Source organism: Balaenoptera musculus, chromosome 1, assembly GCF_009873245.2.
Source record: "Balaenoptera musculus isolate JJ_BM4_2016_0621 chromosome 1, mBalMus1.pri.v3, whole genome shotgun sequence".
NCBI lineage: Eukaryota > Metazoa > Chordata > Mammalia > Artiodactyla > Balaenopteridae > Balaenoptera > Balaenoptera musculus.
Window position 1 is genome coordinate 168,652,495 of NC_045785.1, and position 25,343 is coordinate 168,677,837.

Genomic DNA, 25,343 nt, shown 5'->3' on the forward strand with positions numbered 1-25,343 from the left:
AAGTAGTGGCTGCCAGCAACACCTCCAGTTGAGTGCAAGTCAGTAGAACTTTTGCTCCCATCATGGGAAATGAGTTTTTCTGTTTGGTGGCGAACCTTGTGGCTCTTAACTTGGAAGGATGATATCCTTTCATCTTTTTTTTTCTTATATCTGTATATCAGTAGGATAGGAGTAGGTCAAATACAGAGCATTTTTTTTTTTTAACCTGAGATTTTTGGTTTTTTTTTTTTTTAATCGATAGAAGTCTTTAAGGAAGTGCTTAAATTTCTTGAAATTGTATGCAAGGTTTTTGCAAATGTCTGTTAACTCCTCTCTCACCGTCATTCAGAGAGGTTCAAGAACTCAGAAAAGTTGATGGTCTTAGCTTTTATTATGACATACTCGGGATTCATAGTATAGTTTGTACCTTAAAAGAAGAATGATTTGCTATTTCAATAACAATTTCCTCTTATTTGTGTGTAGAGGTTGTTGAAAGATGAAATAACTGCTCTCACACATAAGTTCCCATTCTTATCCTCACAGAATCCCTACAGGATAGTCATTATACACATTTTTATGATGAAGAAACAGAATCAAAAGATAAGGAATTTGTCCAAGGTCCTCTGGCTGATGACTATAGTATAATTTAGCTTCCAAATTCTTGCTTTGACTCTTAAAGCTCATGTTCTCTACAGTTTCCTTCCAGCCTTTTTTTCCCCCTAGTGAATTCTATTCCATACTTATTGCCTAGTGTCAATGTAAAGTTATAATTAATCATTTGCATGTTTCAGAATAAGATAGATTCCCCCAGCCCCCATGCTACTTTTTTAAAAAACAGAGAAAAGATTACTTACAATTAATGGTTTATATAGATAAGTCAAGGAATTTCTAAACTAGCCCAAGTGTTACCATTTAATGTTAGAGTTATTCTTAATTTCCTATGATCTGTCCCAAAATACATAAATAGAGAAAATTGAAGATGTAATCTCTTAATCGGTTACTAGACTGAGATAAAGACTTGTTTGGACAAATGATATTGCCATTAAGGAAGGAAATCTGTAAATTCCTATGAGCAGCAGAAATCTTGATCAAACTTTAGAACATTCTTATGAATCATATTTTGTTAAATTAGTCATAAAATTTAGCCCTTGATGTGCCATCTTTAAGGCTCATCATTTGCCTGTTTAGTCTCTCACGGTCATGGTCTACACTATTATGTGTTCATTTTAATCTGTTTGGCTATTTGCTATATACTTTTTTTTTTTTTTTTTTTTTTTTTTTTTTTTTAATTTATTTATTTATTATTTATTTTTGGCTGCGCTGGGTCTTCGCCTCTGTGCGAGGGCCCTCTCCAGCTACAGCGAGCGGGGGCCACCCTCCATCGCGGCGCGCGGGCCTCTCACCACCGCGGCCTCTCCTGCCGCGGAGCACAGGCTCCAGACGCGCAGGCTCAGCAGTTGTGGCTCACGGGCCCAGCCGCTCCGCGGCACGCGGGATCCTCCCAGACCAGGGCTCGAACCCGTGTCCCCTGCACTGGCAGGCAGACTCTCAACCACCGCGCCACCAGGGAAGCCCTATTTGCTATATACTTTTAAGACCAACCAACCTTTCCTATCTTAAGTAAAAGCTCACATGAATATCAAGGCATGCTAATTCCAAAACTATTTTCTTCTTAAGCTTGTGGTAGTAATAGTATATATTCATCAGCATAGTTCTTGACTATGTACTATTGGTTCAGTGTTTTTGTACTCACTGAATTTTTATTCATACAGAATCTAACATGTAAATCGTTACTCCCTTAAATTTTTGAAGCCAATTGAACAGTTGTATTTAGCACAGGTACCTTTTAGCACTCCACTCCTAAAATTACTTAACTTTGTAGAAGATCTAATTTTTTACAGAGATGAAGATGAGAATTTTACCATGTACGAGGTGGTAAAGAGTATTTAATTTCTTTTTTCTTAACTAGATATGTGAAAGCTGTAGTCAATTACCCTTTAGGTATATCTGGAAGATTTTTGTTTTATAATGAACTTGGTGGGTTTATTCAGTAGACACACATGTCCATCCTCTTGTTACAGTTATTTTATCAGTATTCAGAAAAGGAAATTATTCCCTAATTTTCCTATATATGCTGTATTTTTCCCTTCTAGGAATAGTAGTTATTGCCAATACAGGCTTCAAAAAAGGAATAATCGTTGACAAAATAGTTAGTTGTTGGTTATTGGGGGGAATTTGTTTTCTGGGCTTTCTTGGACTTCAACTCCTGCTATGCCTGCCTCTACATTGTTGACTCCCTTTGAGGCCCTTGGTTCTTCGGTCAACTTGTCAGCTCTTTGAGGACATAGGAGCAGTAACTTAGGACTAGGGCAGCTTCCTGATTCTTCTTCCTTGAACCAAAAACATTTGAAAAAACCCTTAAACTCAGTGCAGTGTTTTCTACATTAACTGATCTTCCTCACTCTAGAGCATACATTGTTTAGGAAGGCCTTTTCTGAATTAATTAGAACTTGGTGTTAAAGGAAGCCCAGGAGAGAAATTCACTCATTTTACTGGATGTTTAATGTTGCCTGGAGGAGGACAAGCAAACTTGACCTTTGGCCAAATATTCTTACCTGAAACTGGCGCATCAATTTCTGGGTTGATCATACATTTTATAGATTGCTCAGCATAATATAATACCACCTAAAAAAACAAAATGCTTATCTATTCAAGTCATTTCCTTTTACAAAATCCAACTTTATATAAATAGTGGGACTGTAATTTTATTCTATTCATTTGGACTAGCTTAAGAAAACAATTAGTGTTCTCTTAGACATTATATTCAGTGCAAACTATTCCCAAAAGATTTCATTTCCACTGGGTTCCAAATGAAGAGAAATTGTTTTATAAATGTGAATATAAAACTTACGAATTAGCTAAGTGGTAATTCACTGGATTTTACTATAATTCAGCCTTTAAAACTATGGTTGCTTAACAAACATAGATTTTTGTACAGAAAAGTTACGTATTTCCAGTTTTCGCCTCCAGTAAGAAAGGGCTTATTTAAGAAAATATCTTTAGGATAAAATGTTTCGGGGCAATGGTCTTCAGTAACTGCCAAGGCAAAGGAAATAAATGAGCTATTGATCATGTGATGGTCTCTTATAATGACTATTTCTGTGAAGCTTGTTGATGCCACTTTTACCTGAGAGGTGTAAGTGAAGCAGCTTGACTAACTGTAATAGTACTGGCTCATTTACAGGAGTTTTGGTTGAGATTGACTTGCAGGACTCTGGTGAGTTGAAACTAAAGGGGAAAAAGTGATTTGAACTCTGAATGTCACTTAAATGTATTTTTTCTGTGTTTTTATAGGGGTTTTTTTGAAAAGCTTTTTAAAGTAGTTTTTTAGTTGATTCATGTTTGAATCACATCATGGAGTAAATTAGATTCTTCTAGTTAAAATATTTTTTATTTTCTCTTAAGAAAATCAATATAAAATCAGATAAGGCTGGCACAATTTTAATAATGTTATAAAGAAATTTTGCTTTCATTTTTAGTAATATTATTGGTTATATTTGGTTAAACTGCATTAGTCACAGCAGTATAATGAATTAATTTAAATGAAATTAATGAATAGTATCAAATTTCAGTAGATTAAGTCTGATGTGCTAAGCTTTTTCTAATGTTAGGACCATTACATTTTCTCTTCTAAAGTAAAGCACTAAAGTTTAACTTCCAAAATAACCTGCAATTTTAGTTGGAGATTATATTCATGCATTGAGTTAATTAATTTCATATTACTATTTAGAACCAGTCATTCACCCATTGATAAGAAAACTATTTCTTCAAAAAGTAAATTCCTCCAGAACCAGGTGATACTGAGTCTTCCTTTAGACAAAGGATCTTTATTGTAGTACATGTTAAACTGGCTTCCAGTGAATTTTTTTAAAAGTACAGTATTGTTTTCTGAGATAATAATTCTCAGACTACGTTTCCTCCAAAGACATGGTGTTAAAGGAAAAAAACAAAATATTCATTGCAATAAAGGGAAAACAAAAAAGGCAATTGTTAACATTTAGGTATTGAAGTAAGATCCATTTGGCTTATCAATGTAGTTGGAATTGTAGCCCTTGTATTGGCTTAATGCTAATTCCTATGTGATGCATATTTCTCTTCATCAAATTCAGTGTTCTGAAACCCGAGTAACCTTTTAAAGGCAAAAAAAAATTTTTAGCGGCCCTCCAGAGTTCATTTAAAATATATATATTTGAATCACCATGTTTCTGAAAAATGTTTGTCTATATAGACTTTTTGTTTATTCATTCAGAATGTCGAAGGAGATAGATCTGAAAAATACAAACCCACATTAACTGAAAGACAATGTCCTATTACTTAATTGCTCACAGTGTGCATTTTACTGAGGACTACATCACTGGTTCTTTGAATTCGACTCACTTTCACCACCCAACTGCCCAGTGCCTTATGTTGATTCAGGTCTCCCATCCCTTTTTTCTGTTCAGAAGAATATAATGCTTAACTGTGAGTCATTAGCTTTACATAGATGCGTATTAAATCTGTCTCAACAATAAATAGTATCCCCTGCTGCTAAATCAATCATAAATAAAAATGCAAACCAGATACTGGACTTGTGTAGCTGTTCTTGGCTGTAGTTGGGTAAGCATTCAGGCTCTAGAACCAGATTGCCACAGTTTGAATCCTGCTTCTACCACTTCCTACATGTGTCACTTTGGGCAAGCCTCCCTTAAATCTCTGTTTCTGTGTATTTCCGCTACCACCTTATAGGGTTATTATGTGAAAATGAAATGAGGTAATGCATATGAAACACTTAGAAATGAGCCTGGCACATAATAAATACTCAAGTGTTGGAAGCGTTATGCGTGTTTCGTATTTTAAGTGTTAAATCCAGTTGAATCACACGTGTGTTTGTTTTCAAGTTATCATTAAAATCAAAAGATCAAGTTGAAAGTCGTTAAAGGGAACTTATGAACACCTGAAATTATAGACTATAAAGATTGTATGTAGACCCGGGGTCAGCAAACTATGGCTGGCCATCACTTGATTTTGTAAATAAAATTTTATTAGAACACAGCCATATCCATTCATTTCCATATTTCTTATGATTGTCTTGGCCTTACCATGGGAAAAGTTGAGTAGTTGTGACAGAGACCTAATGGCCTGTGGAGCCTACAATATTTTCTACTTGGTCCTTTATAGAAAATTTGCCTACCCCTGCTATAGACTCTAGAAACTATACAGTCCTTTATAATCGAGAATATTTTGATCCTAGGGGCTTCTAGAACTCAGTCTAAGAAATGATTGTTCATGATCTTCATAAGAACGGTGCATATTTGAATTACTTGTAATGCTTAAAAAATAAAATCATGTGTCTGGGCCCTGTTGGGTTTGGAAAGGACCCATATAATTTACAAAGGTTCCCAAAGAACACTAATGTTTATCCTTGCTGACAAGTGGATGATTTTCTCACATAGTTCAGTTTTTTGTTTTTTGTTTTTGTAAGGCCTAAGAGACTGCTTCAGAGTAATGGTAAGAAAAATGATGGGCCATTTTAGATCAGTGGGGCTCCAGGTTGAATACGAACAGGGTTTCTGCTGCACTGGGTTGCGAGGTTAGTGTGGTCTCAATATATGCCTAGCGTTTGGTTAAATTTTCTTTTCACATATATTACAAACCTTGAACGCAGCTGCCTATCTTTCTGCCTGCCTCGCATGTCATGGCAGTGACTGGGTAGAGCATGTGGTGAGAAGAGGGTTGTATGTTTCCTTGTTTCCTTAGAAATTAGTGTGTGTGTGTGTGTGTGTGTGGTGGAGCAGCAGGGGGACTGAGAAAGTTCTCTTTACTCTGTACATCTGCTCTGAAAACTGGCTTTAGGAAAAGGACAGGAGTAGACTTAGGTATGGTGATTTAAGCAGAAATAACTTTTCCATAATTAGACAGTAAAAATATAAAATCACTGGGCTCTTTCTTTGCTGATATTATGCTTACTCTATCTTGAAGTAATTCCTGTGTTTAATAAAAGCACTTATACAAGAAAAAACTTAAAAATGAGTCAGAATATTTAGAACTGTAATATCTTAGATAGGAAAATTAAGCAGCTTTTACACAGTTCTTTATAATAACTATTAATTCTAGTCAGATTTAGAATGAATTGTCTGCTGCCATAAACCAGGTTAATATGGTTGACTCTGACTATTTAAATTTTTTTTTCTTTCTTTAAAAAAATGTAGGCATTTCAGTCGAACCATGGAAGAACTGGTTCATGATCTTGTCTCAGCCCTGGAGGAGAGCTCGGAGCAAGCTCGAGGTGGATTTGCCGAAACTGGAGACCATTCTCGAAGTATCTCTTGCCCTCTGAAACGCCAGGCCAGGAAACGGAGAGGGAGAAAACGGAGGTCGTATAATGTTCATCACCCGTGGGAGACCGGTCACTGCTTAAGCGAAGGCTCTGATTCTAGTTTAGAAGAACCAAGCAAGGACTATAGAGAGAATCACAATAATAATAAAAAAGACCACAGCGACTCTGACGACCAAATGTTAGTGGCAAAGCGCAGGCCATCATCGAACTTAAATAACAACGTTCGCGGGAAAAGACCTCTCTGGCACGAGTCTGATTTTGCCGTGGACAGCCTTGGGAACAGACCTCTGCGCAGGAGGAGGAAGGTCAAGCGCATGGCAGTGGACCTCCCGCAGGACAGCGCTAACAAGCGGACAATGCCCCAGCCCCTCGAAGCTTGTAGAGATCAGGACATGGACAATGACAGCAGAGCTTACCAATATCAAGAGTTCACCAAGAACAAAGTCAAGAAGAGGAAACTGAAAATAGTCAGACAAGGACCAAAAATCCAAGACGAAGGAGTAGTCTTAGAAAGTGAGGAAACAAGCCAGACCAATAAGGACAAAATGGAATACGAAGAGCAAAAGGTCTCAGATGAACTCATGAGTGAAAGGTGACTTTTCTATTCTCTAAATATAAAAATATGTCTCCAGTGTTTGCCGTTGAATGTGTTTCGGATTTTAATTAGTTCTATTTTAAAATAAGTATAAATTATAATCATGGTAGTGATAGTACTGTTTAACCGTGGTTCTATTTACTTATAATTTATGATGTTTAGTGCAAAGCAAAATTGCTTATCTGATCTATAAACAGTCTTTTGATGGTGTTATAATGACTTAATTTTCAGCTACAAAGAGAAAAGGAAATGGATTTTCAATGGGAAAGAATGCTTTTGAATAACAGCACATTTATAACTGTTAGAATTGCATTTATAATTATTTACTTGTTTAATTTTAGAGCTTTAGCCATTGGTGCTTTTTAGTGTCATGGTTCATCAGTTTATTCTGACTCCTGAGAACCAAAGTTGATACCACTGCACTGTGAGTGGCTAGATATTTTAAGAAGTCTGTAGATTGCTAGGAATTCTGATCACTTATGAATTGTAAAACCCAACTTATAGTCTAGAAACTCCTGATCTTGTCATTAGACAAATGGGAGAAGCAGTAATCCTTTGGCAGTTAGTCTAATCTGTGCATTCTAGAAAAGAGGTATACCACAATGATAGCTGTTAAGGACTGTTTTGACACCTTCAAAAGGTAAGTGATCGCTTTTCTTTTACACAGAACTAGTTACCTGCAGGAATGAGAAAACATTGGCACTGTTCATCCTTTTAAGCATGTCCTTGAAATCAAATGCACAACTATGGTCAAGAAAAAAATATTCTTTAAAAATGGTCTGGGAAAGAGTATTTGATTTTTAATTGGTAAGATTGGCATCATTTTAATCACATGGATTGTGAGCTATGGATCTCATAAGCGCATATATATATTTTGTTTTTTCTTTCCCCTTGTAAATGTGGTTACAGATATGCGTAGGACCTGGTATAAGTTTATAGAATGGACCTTTTATTAGAGGTGGTTTGCTATTTATGTAATTTTTCTAAAGAACTAAAAATTACATAAATGTTTCAGGAAGGTTTTGAGAAGTTTATGGTACCTGCTTTTCTTCCAAGAAAGTTGTCATTTTTATCCTGGAACGAGAATTATTTGTATGCAAGTATTGGGCCATTGTGACTGAGGACCATCTAGCTTGACTTGAAAGTAATTATCTTGCTTAGTTGCTGGGAGGGAGGGTGTGTGGCAGTGGAGATAAATCCTCAATTCTGGATTATTCACAGATTACCTGCTTTCTGGATTGATTGTGTAAGCCCCTCCTTCTATTGATGTCTTCCTTTTATTGACAGACGTGTACCCTGGACTAGAAATGAGATAAAACTCTCTTCATTTCTTTTCATTGTAAAAAAATATTTGAGTATTAGGTGCCATCAGGCTACCCAGCAGTCAACAGCCTAAGTACAAATTTTCAAAGAGGATGTTTTCACTCTTGAATAAATTAAATTTTTTTCCTCTTATTTTAAACTTACCTATACAGCTATTCTTTGTGGTCACTTAAGAGTTAGGTGCATATTCCTCCTGTGGGAAAATTGCTAAACATTTAAAGTATCTTCCCAACAAGAATAAGCGTTTTTTGAGACCACTTCCAAAGCTTTCCTACTATAAAAAGCTATATATTGCCTTGGAACTGATTTGTAGATAAGAACGGAACTACTTCACTCTGTGTGTGTGATTTAACACACATTTGAATAACTACTGTTTACTGTTCACCACTCATGGTCCCAAGACAAATAAGACAGCCCTGGTTCTCTTCAGCCTCATAACCTGGAATAGCCAAACAAGCAAATGATGAAAAAGAAATGTGCTGTGCGGAAGGTACTGGTGAGGGAAAACTTCCTAAAGAACTGTGACTGAAAGCCTTGTTCAGATATCGAGGAGTTAAGGCGGATCATCCCAGGTAGAGGGAATAATTTATGCAGAGCCATGGTTGTGAAGCAAGTGCTATGAATGTGGGAAAGTGTAGGTAACGTAACTGCATTACATAAAGTGGAAGCGGAGGCTACAGCAATAATTGTGTTTTGAAGGCCTGTGTGCTATGGTAGTTTGGATTTCATCATATAAGTAATGGGAAGTCAGTGAAGAATTTTTAGTCAATTAGATTTATATTTTATCAAGATACCTGACCTTGACAACAGTGGCTCGTTTAGTTTTGGCTGATCTCCAGTCCATCCTTAAGAGGGAGGTGAATTATGGCAGCAATAGTAGAGGACAAAAAAAATTTGGGAGCAGTTTTAAGAGTTAGAATGAATGGAAGGTTGGCTGCCTATATTTTGGGGAGGATGAACGAGAAAGGACTCTCAGATGATGCACAGGTATCAAGAATAGAAAATATAGGAAATGAACAGATTGGGGCAGGGGATTGGGATTGGTATCCATGCATTAATTCAACAAGCATTCATGGAATATATTCTCCTCTAAATACTGTGCTATGAAAGTCATACTAAAAACAAGTGGGAAGAGGTGTCCTTGAAGATAAGCCATAACGACCCTCAGCTCCTGAAAATGGAAAGCCTTGCTTCTGTTTAAGTTCTTGTTCTGATTTATTGTACCCACTAACAACTACATGATATACTTGGAGCAACTAGCTAGATATCAATTAGATGAAATGTAAATAAGGAAGCCTGTTTAAAACACGTGTAAAAACATCTCCAAGTAGGCCAAGGATCGTTAAGGGCTAAGAGCTGACCTTAGAGAGGGAATTCTGATTTTCTTGTATCTTTAAGAAGAACAGCAGGCAGAGAAGAGAGAGGAGATAGGGATACGTCTTGGAGAAAAGACATTAAAAAAAAAGGACCAGAGATGGGGATGGGAAGAATTTAGGTGGGAGCCCATCCATGGAAAGCCTTGATATCTAAATTTAAGCCAATAAATCTGAGGAAGTAATTTAAGAAATTTTATTTGAATTTAATTGAATTTAATTTTTTTATACAGCAGGTTCTTATTAGTTATCTATTTTATACATAAGAATTTTAATAGACTTTTTTTTTTACACACACATATGTACACACACACACATATATGCACCTGTGTGTTTTATAAGCTTTCTTTTAGAATAGTTCTAGATTTACGGAAAGCTTGCAAAGATAGCACAGAGAGTTTCTGTATACCCTGTTCCCGTACATCCTACACCCAGCTTCTCCTATTGGTAATATCATCCGTTTACTATAGTACATTTGTCAGAACTAATGGGCCAATGTTGACACATTAACAGAAGTCAATACTTTATTAGAATTTCTTTTGTTTTTATTTACTGTCCTTTTTCTGGTCCAGGATCCCATCCAGGATACCATAATATTTTTAGTCAACCAGTTATGTTTTGAAAAGATGAACCTGGCTATGTGTAGAATAGATTAAAGGGGGTAAATCTGAACTCAGAGAGATTGGAAGACCATTGTACCAAAAAAATAAATAAATAAATAAAGGCACATAGATTCACAGCCCTTTATCTGCAAATCTGAATCCTGAAAGCTGTGAAAAACTAATTAATTTGTGGCCAGACCTAACTTGACCTGTATTTAACATGGATATTCCTTCATTTAATTGAAAAAAACATATTAATATGTTTGATTATGAAGTGCTACCCCAGACTCCTTTTAGGCATTTTAGAATGTACCTTTATAAAGTGTAAAAATGTATGAACTTTAAATAATTTTGCCTCGAGGGTTTCAGAAAAAGAATTTAACCCAAGGTATGTATGTTAAGGCCCTTTATTAGAGTTGTGTTGATGAGAGCGGATGAGAAAGCACTACTCAGTCACAGAGAAAAAAAAAAATCCATAGTAGTTTGGACAGCTAAATAGCAGAAAGATAAAGTTTCTGAAGTGTTTTTAATACTCTAACAGCACTATGTATAGAAGACCATACCTGTTTGTAAATAAGAAAATATGTATTGACATGATGCTTTTAAAAAGTATTGTTTTCTTTCCTTAACATATGTGCAGGATAGTTTCACACATTCACTTAATTTGAAGAAAGTTAAAGAAAAAGGTACTAATTGTTTCTTGGGAGAATGTGCCACTTAAATTTTTATACTTTTTGTTTATATTTATTTTTTAAAAATCAAAAACTGAAATGATATTTTATATTCAGAAAAGTGTGTGGATTTAGAATTTCATCTATAATTTTAATGCTGAACTCCCAATTTACATATTTTAAAACAGATTAGGATGCTTTTTTTTTTTTTTAAACTAAGATTATAGAATTCTCCCTGTTGATGGAAAAGTGTTGTAATTTAAAAATCACCTGGGGTGATTTCCTGATTGGTTAGAATTAAGAATTACAGTAAAAAGAGAGTATATGAGAATTTTTAAGAACGTCACTCAATATTCTTTAAAAACTAAACCCCTTATTATCTGACCTTGTCCTTGTGGTTTTTTTAACTAACTAGACTCTCATATAAGCATCGCTTCTGGTAAAACTAAGTGACAGTTTAATTCATGTCAGTTGAATATTTACTATTTATTTTCATTTATATGTTAAGTTTGACTCTGTATCATACTCTCCAACTTCTGTGGAAATAATAAGAACCCATTATTTTTGTATACTTCCTCCTTAATAATTGGCAATATTCATTTTCTGCTCAGAGAGACCTTAGCTTTGATTTAATGGATTGTTACCATTGTAAACTTTTTTCCTCCTTGCCAAATAATAGAGTTGTTGGGAATTCTTAAGCAATGTCTTTTCTGGAATATTTGCAAATATGCTTATGAAAAGTAATTCTATCCCAGGCCCTTGTATTTATTTCATGTGCTGAAGAAAACCTGAGCCTGCTTTTGATTGAGACTTTCCCCATTTTATTGAGCAGTGGTGTTCAGGGCTCAAGCTGAATTGCCTGGAATAAGAAAGGAGCAGTAAGCATTTGATGAAAGCAGATAATAAAGTGCATCAATTGTGTCAGCACCTCGTTGCAGTCACATCTGGCTTGCTGTCAGAGTCCCATTAGATTCCTGTGGTTTTATGTGCCAAAAATAATATGCCCTGTAGTTAATGGAACCGGGATATTTGCAGTTTGATTAAAAAAAATCATCTTATTTTCTTTCAGATCTTTGTCAGGCTTAAGTTCCATCTCTGAGCTGCCATGTCTCTTTAAAATTTCACAAGTGAGAGATCAATTGTCCTTTTGATCTGTTTTTTTTTTTTTTCTTTTCCCTTATTTTAGTGATTCCAGCAGTCTCAGCAGCACTGATGCTGGTTTGTTTACCAATGATGAGGGAAGACAAGGTACTGAGATGCTATTTTTTTATCTCTTTGCGAAAAACGCCTTCATTTTCAAGTTGTGCTTATTACTAGTTATTTCATAAATTGATGACTGCAGTCCATTTACCTTAGTGCAATCCACACACTACTTAGTGGACTGGGGTTTAGTTCCTTTCCATGCTATGTCTTCATAACCTAAAGTAGTTAATTATCTCCAAAAGCTAGTCTGTGGAGCTAATAATGTTAAGGAAGGATTATCTTCCTTGAGAAAGCTTTACATACCTCAAGTCTTTTCAATTTTGTCTCTTTTAGCAAGTTCACAAGACCCTGGTTCTCATTCTCCACCTGGTTCCAAATGTATTTAATTCTGTTTAAGCATTAATAAAGGTGGATTTGCAAGTCATTTGTCATTTTTATTCAGCTGTGACATTTATTCATCCTATCCAGTTTGTAAGTAATTAGACCATTTTCCTGAATTCAATACTGTACACTGTTAAACAGTAATGTCTTGCAACTTACATCTTTCCCATCTTTGAAATTTCCTGAAGCTTTTCACACTTTAACGTGGCATTATTTTGAAACTACCTGTCCCAGTAGAAAATATGAAAACCTTACTAAGGGGGCAGGATACATACAAACGAATACTTATCATAAGTGTTTTCTTCCTTTCTTGAGATCTTTAGAGGAAAGCAGTAATTTCTAAGGGAAAAAAAAACCCCACAAAATTTATTTTTTTTAATTATAAATAGTTTAATGATGTTATGAAAAAAAGGATAATATAATAGCTGCCCCACAGTGTTTTTCTTAGTCTTTTCCTCCTCTTGGCAGTACAAATTAAGTAAATTAAATTATTATTCCTTTTTGCTTACTTGTAAACCATTTGTCCCTGTTAAATAGATACATAATTGTTTTGAAGACCATAGACTTCACTGAAATATGTTAGAACCTCAGGGCTGAGAGTAAGCTTGACTACCTTGATAATATACCTAAATTCTTGTTAAAACACCTATGTCTACCCAAAGTTATGTTATAAACTTGCCTTTGGTAATGAAATGAAATGAAAACACTTTTTAAAAAAATAACGTTTTGACAAGCCTATCCATCTTTGAGAAGCATTGAATGGCTTAGAATAATCTGCTAGCATTTATTGTGAGCCTATTACGTTTCATATTGCTAAGTGCTTTTTTACATTTAACTTACTTTAAGTTCTTGTTTGATTCTTAATACAACCCTATGAGATCTCCCCCTCTTTTTTTTTCCAGATGATGAAACCCAGACTAATAAAGTTGAAGTAACTTCCCCAGTGTTACAAAACAGTAGAAATCTAATTGTTCTGTCTGACTTTAGAACCCAAGTTCTTAATCTGTAGCTATTTGATTTCTGTATTAAGAATAAAGTTGTGTATCACATCAAAAATAAAATAACCCCATTTTTCTATTATAATGTTGTATAATTGGAATTAAGATCTAGGGTAGTCAGTTTCAAGTGACTCCCTTTCTTTTCTTATGCTTATACCTGACCTGTGAACTTCTACTGTAACTCTCAATGAAAGTACTAATATATGTGTGCTTTGAATTCTGCTTGTTTTTTTAAAAAAATAATTTTTATTAAATCCTCAATTGAAATAAACAGGTGACTTTGGTTTTCCAAATGCTCTAAATTTTTAACTCCCTCATAATTCTAAATACAGCCATTTCCCATAAAATCAGTTTCAATGGAAGTTTAAGGGTTTTTTTAGTTTGTGTTTAAAAACATTTGTAGTAAGAGATTTTGGAAACCAGAAGTCTTCTGTAAAGGAGAAAAGTTTACAGCAGTTGTGACGACCCTCTTAGAAGCTAGTAGTTTTTCTAAGAATCGTGAAGAAGACTAATGAATCTCAGATCATATTCAAAATGTTATTTGTCTCTTATTTTTAAAACCATCTGCTTTTCTGTTTTGCTTTTTGTGGGTTTTTTTTTTTTGTTGTTTTTTTGTCTCCTTATACATCTCTTTATTATTCCTTTTTTAAAAAAAATACAAAATACTGTTGATTCACACCAAGGGCACATTTCAAACTGAATTTTCAATTGATTGTTACTTCATGGTTACACTCAAGGATGTTCCTAGAAGTCAGACTTACTATGAATAGTATTCTGTTTTAAGAATACCTTGCTTGTAGAGGTTCAGTGTAGTTTCTCTGTAAACTCTGTAGTGTTGTCACTTTTCATTTAAAATCAACTTTCTCACAACTATTTCTTAATGAACTTAATCAGATTAATTTCATTTAGTCACATCTGTTCATGATTGTTTCCCCTTTTGCACTCCATAGAAATCATGAAATTAAGCTAATTATATACCATTATCAGCTGCAAAGAATGAGTTCTATAATTTTATACCTTTTAATTCCTGGCAGGAGATTAAGGTTTATTTTTCCTTAATATGGAAAGGGTAGTACCTTAACTGGATTTCCCTACAGTTTTTGCCAAAGGATTAACCAGTATATTATTGTTTTTCACATTTTTAAATTGGTTCTGAAACAACATTTTATGTTATTGTTGATGGAAGTTCTTGTCATAGTATTAAAAAAAAATTTCTTAAGTGAAACCGTGGTGTAGAATAAAAAGTTTTCTTTACAGATTATATAGATGATTGCCAGATAAGATACAGGATCCCCAATTAAATTTGAATTTTAGATAAATAATTATTTTTTAGTATAAGTAGGACCCATTTCGTATTTGGACGTATACTGAAAATTTTGTGCAAGTACTATATATTTATATTAAAAATGAATCATCTGAAATTCAGATTTACTTACCATCTTGTATTTTTTAAATCTGAATCTGACAGCTTGGTTTATTTGGATGATGAAACTGAATCTCTGGGGGATCTCTTGTATTTGCACAGGTGATGATGAACAGAGCGACTGGTTTTATGAAAAGGAATCAGGGGGAGCTTGTGGCATCACTGGAGTCATTCCCTGGTGGGAAAAGGAAGATCCTACTGATCTAGACAAAAATTTACCAGATCCTGTCTTTGAAAGTATCCTAACTGGTTCTTTCCCCCTTATGTCACATCCGGGAAGAAGAGGTCAGTAGCACTGCCTGACTGGTGGATACTGGGGACTTATAGTCAGTCTAGGAATAGTCGTTGAAAGAGGAGGTGCTAAATGGAAATGAAAGACTATAGACACAAGATGCTATGAGGAAACATGGTGACCAGCAATTCAGCTCCCACTGAATTCTCACGCTTTCAATTTATTCGGAAGGTTGACTTGCTTTCTTGCTAGGCCCATGGTAGAAACGTTGAAATGATAGAAAGATAAATTGGGAGGAAAGAAAAACCCAGGATAATACTCTAATGCTTAAACAATTGGTTGTCGTGTGCTGGCTGCATTAAAACCCTACTAGGCATCGGTTCGGATCTTTTAAGTGTGAATTTTGCCTCTTCCCCACTACTGTTCAATATATTTCCCCCTCCAAATGGCTTTGAATTCTGAATTGATAGGATCTTATTCCATGCTCCAATGATCATAGACCCTCCTTCAATTGAGGACTTTGATTTTCCAGGTTTCCAAGCCAGACTCAGTCGCCTTCATGGAATGCCTTCCAAGAATATTAAAAAATCGGGAGGGACCCCAACTTCAATGGTAGGCATGCTTTCTTGTTTACTTCTCATGTTTGGAAATGTATCCATTTCTATGGAATAAAAAGCCACATCCTCATCCTTTATTCGTATTCTAATGTTATACTTAAAAATAATCCATTTTTTTGTAGGCTACAAACTGGACCAGTGAGATTCCCCTATAAACCAAATCTTCTAATGCTAATAAATTAGTTACGTTTTGAACATCTGGGGAATGACATTCGAGGGAACCTGGCTCCTGTCCTCTTCCCCTGGAGGAATATCATTGAAGTGAGAGCCTCTCTGATGAAAAAATGGGGCTGTTTTTGCTGGAGGACTGGTATTCTTCCTTTAGTCAGAAGTGAACCTGATGGGGGAGGCTTTTAGGGATCTAGGCTGGCCCAGGGTGGGTAGAAACTACTGTAAATTTTATATATTTTTCTCTTTTATGATCTTTTTTTTACATTGAAACCATTTATGTATCACTTGCTTTGCCAACATGCTAACAAAAGCTAGAGAATTAAAAGCTTCCAGATCTCACATCAGTATTCCTTAATGTTTATATTGTGACTGGATAAGAACTCATTTTTACATATCTGACTGTTGTAAATTTAAAAACATGATGCATTGACATTTATGGTTCATTTTTAGAGAAATCTTATATAGCCAACATTATTTAAAATATTTGCATTTTACTCAGGGTATTTTAAACAAGGGCTAAGATGAGTAATAGGTAAGGTTGATAATCTGCTAGAGTTTGTATTTTGTTCAAGTTTGCTCTCTACTTGGATAATTGCTCTGTATTTGCAAACCCATTGTATTTTATAGTACAGTTTTTATTGTACTTGGAAAAATCTTAGTTTTAAACTAGTCACGGTGATAACTCGTCTGTGCTAGTGGAATCATTTACTCTTACCTTTTAAATTATCTTCTCTGTCTGATACCTGAAACCGTCAAAATGATCATTCTTGCTTAGAGCGTATTGAAATCATGTGAAAGCTGGTATTTCAACAAATACTGTATGACTGAATCATATTGTCATGTTTAAAAGTGAGAGCTGCTTACACATCCTTAGAATGGCAAATGTGTGTGTCACTGTGAGTGTCAAAAATACTTGCATGAGCTCATTTTCACCAAGCAGAAGGGAAAATGTAACATTTCTATTGATGGTATAATTTAGACACTACACTACATTCAGCCTAGTTCTTCAAAATGATTATATTAAAATGATTAATATTTTTATTAAGTTCCAATAATCGATGAAAATTGTGATTTAATACATGTATTTTTATATTATTGTATGGATTAATTGTTAATTCAGCATTTAATGGCTAATTTAAATATGATGATTGGAAAAGAAACTTAAAGTTGACATTTTCTTTACCTAAAGTTACAATCTGAAAGATTCCGGCAAATGTATTAAGTAGGAATGTGTGACATCTTTTAGATTGCTTGTCTAAACTGGAGAGATTAAAAGTGATAAAGTGCAACTTTGAGTCTCTTTACCTTTGCATATTTAAAGTGATATTTTAGAGGGACAATAATATGGTATTCGGTCATTGTAAGTAAGCTTTTTTGTGCTATGTCCTTTGGAGTGAAACTTCGTGATTTTTTTTCTGAATTTACATAAATGTTTTTATTTTATTTTGTATAACGACTGTCTTTTAGATCTGAATAAGTCACTTTAAAACCTTGGCCTATGAACTTTGCCTTACCAATCATGAAGCTAGATGAATGCTATCTAGCTCTTGGTTCAGTTTTACCTATTTTTATTTTTGGTTCACTGCTTGCTTGAGCATAGCTGGGATTTGTAGCCCATTTTCTAGGCTTATTGCGATCTCACTGTTGTGTTTTATAGAAGCTATTACAACTGATAGGCTAGCTTCATGGTGTTGATGATACATGGCTTAACCATAGTAAAAGCTGCCTTCCCTCTCTCAATTGTAAAAAGGTGATTAAGTTTCACTTGATGGAGATATACTATATATGTGTGTTTATCATGGAACTAGTGCATTAGGCCACAAACTGTTTTCCTGGTCCACGTTTTTTGTATTCAAAATTTTGCTGAAGACAATGGGCTCCTTCAGGTTTTCTTTCTTTCAATTCTGAATTGTCCTTGTTTGGAGTTTTAAGTACTGTAATCTTTTTTTTTTTTTTTTTTAATAAAATATCTGACTTGGGCAAGAAAGGTAAGAGTTCCAATTTGTGCTGATATTTTTAAATTCCTATGCTAAGTTTTTTGTTGTTGTTGCTTGTACTGTCCCTATTACCTGTGACCATCTAGTCTTAAAAATCGTAATCTCACGAAACAGTCATCTTTAAACAGTAGCTCTGACATCCAGGAGTAAGAAATGAAACTTAATTCCTTAGACTTTCACATTGGAAAGCCAGATTGCTTTTAAGAGAGATGAGTTTCCTGAGCAAAGTCAGACACATGTAGCTGCAACCCATTAAATGGAATGACAGCATAAGGTTTCTTTTTCTTAAACAGATGGGTGATGACTACAAAAAATAATGATGTTCTTTGAAGGAAATGACAGAAGGAGAATCTTTTACTGAAATATTAATGTAAACATTTTTGGAGAAAAACTTTCAATCAGAGTTTTCATTATTCACCATAGTAATGTTCTATAAAGTTGCTGGCAACACTGAATTAGCGAATGCTGAACCATTGCTCCTAAGAGAAACGCAGCCTCGCAGGCTCCTGTGAGCCTTTGGTCGTGACATTTTCATCATTTGATCAATGCATAGCCTTGTTTTATGTATGTTTGCGTTTAAAAACACCTTATTTAACATATATTGTGTATCCATTCACACTGAACTCATGACCAACAGCGTTATAGCTCGTGCCTGAACAAAGCTTACCTAATACGTGTGTTTTCTCCGTAAGGCACAGCACAGCCTTCTTTGTGCTTTAGCAGCAGCAAACAGCACTGCAACCTTATGCCTGGGGACCATTTAACACAGCGAATCACCAAAGAAAGCGCGAAAAGGTGGAAAACATGGCACTAAATAAACCACAAAAAGGACACTTGCTTACGGTATTAGAGCTGAAAACAAGAAAGCAGTGTTGCCTTGTTTGACTTCAGTAGGGCATGCACATGTGCCTCAGGTGACTCAAGTTTTTCATTGCTTTTCTCACGTCTGTGAATGACCGTGAAAGCACTATGAGTATTGATTTGGGGGTTACAAATAAATTTTAGTGGATATGCAAATTTGCATATGTAGGACCTACAGGTTGGAGTGAGGATTGACTCCAGTTAGTTTTGTAGAAGAGCAAAGTGGTACTGTAGAAAATTTACAGATTTTGAAGTCAGACGTTGGTGAATCCCCACTCTGATTCTTCTTTTTACTTGTAATTACAATTTGAACCTCATTTTCTCTTTCTGGTAAATAGAGACAGTGATTACTTTGCAGAAGTGTTGTCAGGATTAAATGAGATTGTGTTTCCGTAATGGGTCCAGCACCATCTTTGTCACATAGTGTATATTAAATAAATGATAGTCACACATATTATTAGATAGATTAAACACAGAAGCTCATGATGTAAAGAACAGTTGTATCATGGGTCAAAGTGCAGAATTTTAGACTTTAAAACTTATCTGTTCGTATTTTATATATAATATCCCTTCATGTTTAATATTTAAAGTGCTTTTGATTGCAGCCTTTTATGTTTCTTTTGTACCTCATTCATATTTGAGCCGGCCCTTGTGTTTAACATGGTCTGTGAAGAATAATTTTGAATGAATTTTAGATTGACAGACACTGCATTGAATCTCAAAACTTAACTGCAAACTAAAAAACCTGTTCTAAATTTCTCCTCTCCACCCCACCTACCCCAACCGCTGCAATTATTAAGCTGTTTATTTGTAGAAAGACCAGCACTGTTTAGGAGGTTTTGGTCCAGAGTTATCTGATTCTTAAAAGTAATTTTGTCCATGTACATGAAGGGAGAATCCAGATAAATTCCTGAGAATTTAATGTTAAGAGGAATTAACTATTGCTGTCCTTCTGTTAGAATAAGGCACTAGGTTATTGGAGCCCAACTAATAAGCCTCTTATATTCACCTCTTTTAGGAGAATTAAGGAAATAATAATTATGGGGCCATTATCCAGGAGATTCAGCCTGAATCTCTTGTATTTCCAGAATTTGTGCATCAGGTACAATTCAGAATGATAATCTTCAGAATAATGAACCGTCCCAGAATCAGTTTGGGGATACTGTACTGGCAAAGTGAATCCGATTAACCTGACTTAAGCATAGCATTTAAGTTAGCTGAGATGTGCTACCCCTAAGCATCCTAATTAATCAGTGTGTTCTGTGGATGAGAGATCTTGATCTTTTTTTGAAATGGATGGTCTTTCCACAGTGTTACATTTATCTAAATTAGCATTCAAATTGAGTAGTCTGTTGAAAGATCAGGAAATAAATGGCTCCATTTAAAATATAGTACCTGAAATCCAACATAAATATTACATAAAGAATTGTACATAAGGCTTATAGGGTTCTATCTTGAGATTTTATATTTGTTTCAGTCCAGGTTTTTGTTTGGTTGGAATGAGAAAAAGTATATTGGTGATGGTGGTGGTGGTTATTCTAGCAAAGAAAATGAATCTGATTTTATTGACTTTTTATTTAATACATGTTTATCAAGTTTAAATATTAAAAAAAAATGTGAACATCAATCCTTAATCTAAATTGTCATGCTATACAATAAGCATATTGTTTGTATTCAACAATGCAGTAACTTATATCTCTTCAGACTCTTGAGTCAATTCGTTCTGTAAGAGTAAAGGAATATTATCATTTTTTTCACTTTCATGAAGTCATAGAAGACAGGATTTCATGAGTGGCATATTGATAACGATACTATAATGATTTACTCTGTATGTCTTACTCAACTGTTGTTTTATTGTTTCTTAGGATACTAGAGTAGAAATATTTAGTCCGATTTATAGCCTTTTATAACAGGAGACCCATTTTAAGTGGATTTGGTTTAAATAAGGGAACTACATAAACTTTTCTTTTAGCCTAGTCTAAGATAAAGGAGAAATTTTATAACAGAAAACAGACCTAAAATGATTTTTTAATATATTCCCAGCATATGTCCTCAACTGTAATTTGACCATGTGCTAACTAGTTATCTAATATTTTTCATTGGAATTCAATAACTAAATGCTTAATTATAATCTCTGTGAATTGATATTCATTTGTATCTTTAAGCATTTTTGGATACTTTGCAGAATACAAAAAGAATACATATTTAGAATTTTTTATAGTCTAAATATACATTGTATCATGTATATTCTAATCTATTACTATGTATGTTAATAATTTAGTTCTTAATCTTATCTCAAAGTCAACATGAGCTCCAGATTTCACACTAGAAACTGATATTTTTTTCTTAGAACTTATTTTGAGATAAAGTAGATTTTATATCATTGAAAAGTACTGCTTAATAGATTTATAATAAATATTTCTTTTACAGAAGACATTTTAACAGTGTCTCTTCTTTGCGTTAAAATTCTCTATTTCAGTGTGATTATTCACAACTTTATATTTCATGTCATATAAATTGAATATCCATAATTGATATTTGAAAATATGAATCTAACAATTTTTTATTCTGTCCCATTAAAAACAGTATCTGTATTAATAATGATATTTAGTTTTATTATATTCTACTTTACTAAAAGTAGAACATAATATATACAAATTCAAATAGTACAGATATATAATAATACATTCATTCATTCAGCAGGTATTTGAATGCTTATTCTGTTCTCCATATTTAGTCTTAAAAATCCTTTAGGAAAAATTATATAAACATATGTTCAATCTTGGTATTTTAATACTGTCAAATTTGGCCACATATACTTTTTTCCTCTATCTATTTAAACTACTTATGCTTGCTTCTCTGATAACTTAGTACTAGAATTGCTTTGGCTTCATATATTGTTTTTTGGTTTATGATGTTTCAGAAATCTGGAACCTGGCAAAGCGAATGTTAGCAATGAATGCAAGCACTTATTACAATGCTTACTATATGTCAGATACTTTTCTAAGTGCTATTTATATATTCTGATTCATTTAATCCTAAGAACATCCCTGTAATGTAGGTTAATGTTTACAACTTACACATTTAACTTTTCTTTTTCCATTAGTAAACCAGAATTAATGCAGTCTGGAAGTTTATTCTTTTGTCATGCTACTGATAAATAAAAAATAAATTCTCTTCATAAAAAAATCTTCCTTCCTACAAAATGCTGTTGGAAGTATGAGTTATTTTGAAATCCTTGCAGCATTCTTTGCTGTCTTGAATAGTGAGCACAGTCAAGGTGTGTGCCATAATAAAAATAATAATTAAAATGTTTTACTGCTTCCATCAGATTAATCACTGTGGACCCACATCCAACTTTCTGATCCTTTTCTTTGTTTCTCAGGTAGTTTTTGATACCTTCTTCCTGATCTCTAGCATTAGCCAATTCAGGTCTGCTTCCTTGCTCTCTGTTTCAACTTGTTCTCCCTGCTTGCCTTCCATGGTTCCTCATTATCCCTCCAATCTTGTATAACGTGCCTGGCCTCTGTCACATTTCTACTTCAGTTCAACTGTGATTATACCCTCTGTATTTCTCTTATTCCTTTCCTCCCCTTTCTAATGGAACTTGGCAAAATTCTGGGTGGACTTCACACAGGAGGAAGATCTTTTAGCTGGGACTGCAAGTATGAGTTGGAGCTCACTAACTCATTGGGAATGGAGTTGGCAGACAGAAAAACATGAACGGGCAAGGCTTAAGTTTGAAACAGCGTGGAATATTCGGGAAACTGAATCCAGTGTTGCTGAAATATAAGGTATGCTTGTGTTGAGTATATGGTAGACAGGGTTTGGTTGGCAAGGTAGGCAGGAGTTAGATCATTTCAGACTTTTGTGGTCCGCGGGAATGCACGTGAACTGATGTAATATCTGGGGGGTTAAGTGGATCAGATTTGTCTTTTGGAAGATCACATGGACAGTGGTATAGGGCGTACATTGGGTGGTTACAAGTTAAGACTATATCAGGAGTCTAAAGCTCTCTAGCTGTTCCCCTAGGAGGTGGGATCCACAGTCAACTGAACCCTTTATTTTACCAGATCTGATTTTCTGATCAACCTTTGGGTAGCATCCATTCATTCAGCAAGTATTTATTGAGCCTCTACTATGTGCTAGATACTGTTCTAGGTCTCGGGGATTACAATGGTGAATAAAGCAGACAAGGTTCCCTGGAGCTTATATTTTAGTAAGTAAAAATAAACTTGGTTGGGGAGGAGGGTGAGTACGTAAAAATGGCCATGGAGAAAATTAAACAGGGTAATGTAATAGTGAACTACAGGATATGAAGGTGATTGGAGAGAATATGATTTGCAGGCTGGAATAATGTTCAGCCTTGGTCGATCTAGTGCCTTTCTTCTCATTGCTTTTATTAACAATGTGGGGAAAGAAACAAGAGTGTGCATTACTCACACCTGTTCATTCAGGAAGTTGGGTTATGTCCTAGACATCTCTCCTGATTCCAGACCGGGTTGACCACAGCTTTTAAAAGTCCACAAAACGTGGGCCTGCAAATGGCAAAAGGACACTTTTATTTGTAAAGTACAGTATTACTTCTGGTGCTTTTGAATGTTTTGTTTTGTTTTTTATTTAAAGAAAGTTTGCAGGTTCCAAATATTTATATACTATTCTGATTTTCCCCTTTAGATTAAATCATAATGTATGTTCAGAAATGTAATATTTTAACATTCTAATAGTTTTTCTCATGCTTTAATGGCTACTTAAATATTATGCAGGGCAACCAGTCTTTTTATTACATTTTTAAAGATCATGAAATGCCATGCTTTCTTTTCATTTTTTTCACATTGGTACTTGCATACAAATTCTTAGGTCATTCACTTTATTAGTAAAGAAATGGCTTGTTTTAAGATTGATTTTTTTTCTTTTTTTTTTGAAGAAATGATCTATGGACTTTTTAATGAATCTCCTTAAAAACATTGGATTGCAAACATTTGCGGTTTTAAAAAATACTTCTTATAAAGATTATGATGCTTATCATTTAAATATTTTTCTTCTCTGTTGTATCCTAAGAAACATTTGCAGGGAACGTGCGGGTTCAGTCCCTGGTCTGGGGACTAAGATCCTGCAAGCCACGCAGCGCGATCAAAAAATAAAAAAGAAAAAAGAAACTTTTCCAATATGTTCTAAAATGCTCTTTTTAGAAATTAAGACTGCTCGTTGGTAACTATTTGACTCCATAAATGTAGACTAAAGACCCATTTCCTCGTTGCCTTTTTTTTTTTTTTTTTTTTTTTTTGATGTATGGCAAGATTTTTATTGAGAAATATCTTATACAAAGATAGGTGCATAGGTGATATAAATGTATAGTTTCAGAATAACAGAAAAACAAATGCCCGTATTCCCATCACCCACCTTCAGAAACAGAAGATTCTAATTCCTCTGTGTATCTCAACCCTCTGACATTAAAAATTTCCACATGCATATGTATTCCTAAATCCTGTTTTGGTTCTTTATGTAAGTAGAATCACATTGATTGTCCTTTTGTGAGATATATTTTTTTTATTGAAGTATAGTTGATTTACAATATTGTGTTAGTTTCAGATGTATAGCAAAGTGATTCAGTTATGAATGTTCATTTTTTCAGATTATTTTCCATTATAGGTTATTACAAGATATTGAATATAGTTCCCTGTGCAACAGTAAATCCTTGTTGCTTATCTATTTTATGTATAGTAGTTTATATCTGTTAATTCCATACTCCTAATTTGTCCTTTCCCCCTCCTTTTCCCCTTGGTAACCATAAGTTTGTTTTCTATGTCTCCGAGTCTGTTTTTGTTTTGTATGTAGATTCATCTGTATTATTTTTAAGATTCCATTCCTTGTTGCTCTTTAAAATTATGGTGACATTGCCAGAGTTCCCAATATTTTTCTTGCTTTCTTTTTTTTAATCAAAATCAGGGAAACAGAAATGCTGCAAACACTTCACTTTCTTCAAAGCTTCCACTCTGGTTTTCTGTCTTTTATGTTGCTGATAGAATTATTCTGATGGTCTATAAAACTCAGTTTTCTAATTTGCCTTCAGATATGTCAGGTATCTAATATAAGAAGAGTTCAAAATCAATGATGGGTAGAACACTTCCAAATAATATTTAACAGGTGCTTTCTATATTGAAGTCACCTGCAAATCCTCCAACTGAAGGTCAATTTGAACAACTGAGAATTCACAAAGAAGTCGTATAAATAAAAGGGGTTTCCTGTACTATAGTCTAGAAATGCTTCTTTTAAAACTACATGATCCTGAAAATAAAGTTATTATTTAGATTTCATCTCATCCCATTTCATTTACATATATCTTTGATAGATTCTTTTAATTTTCTGATCCACAAATATGTTTTAAAGGAGTATTTTATATCATTTGTTGGATGAATAAATAAGTATATGTGACCTCTGACTCAGAAACTTGATGTCTTGCTTAATTGTGTTTTCAGCCATAGATTTCTTGGTTCAGCTGTATGCACATGTAATGGTGGCTTGTGATCTCTTCATTGTG

The 25,343-nt window shown here is 34.3% G+C and overlaps 1 protein-coding gene across 7 annotated transcripts in view; it reads left to right on the plus strand.

Annotated features, from left to right (window-relative positions):
- Nucleotides 1-25,343, plus strand: part of GPATCH2 (G-patch domain containing 2) — a 169,716-nt gene that overhangs the window by 4,042 nt on the left and 140,331 nt on the right. For 4 of the 7 annotated variants that reach the window (XM_036865843.1, XM_036865879.1, XM_036865873.1 and 1 more), the window contains exons 2-5: nucleotides 6,228-6,947; nucleotides 12,106-12,167; nucleotides 15,027-15,209; nucleotides 15,689-15,768. In XM_036865843.1, the coding sequence (XP_036721738.1) occupies nucleotides 6,228-6,947; nucleotides 12,106-12,167; nucleotides 15,027-15,209; nucleotides 15,689-15,768 (1,045 nt within the window). Of the gene's footprint in view, nucleotides 1-5,546; nucleotides 5,609-6,227; nucleotides 6,948-12,105; nucleotides 12,168-15,026; nucleotides 15,210-15,688; nucleotides 15,769-15,895; nucleotides 17,932-25,343 lie in introns of those variants that run through there. The other 3 variants (XM_036865887.1, XM_036865861.1, XM_036865869.1) reach the window with 3 other exon arrangements.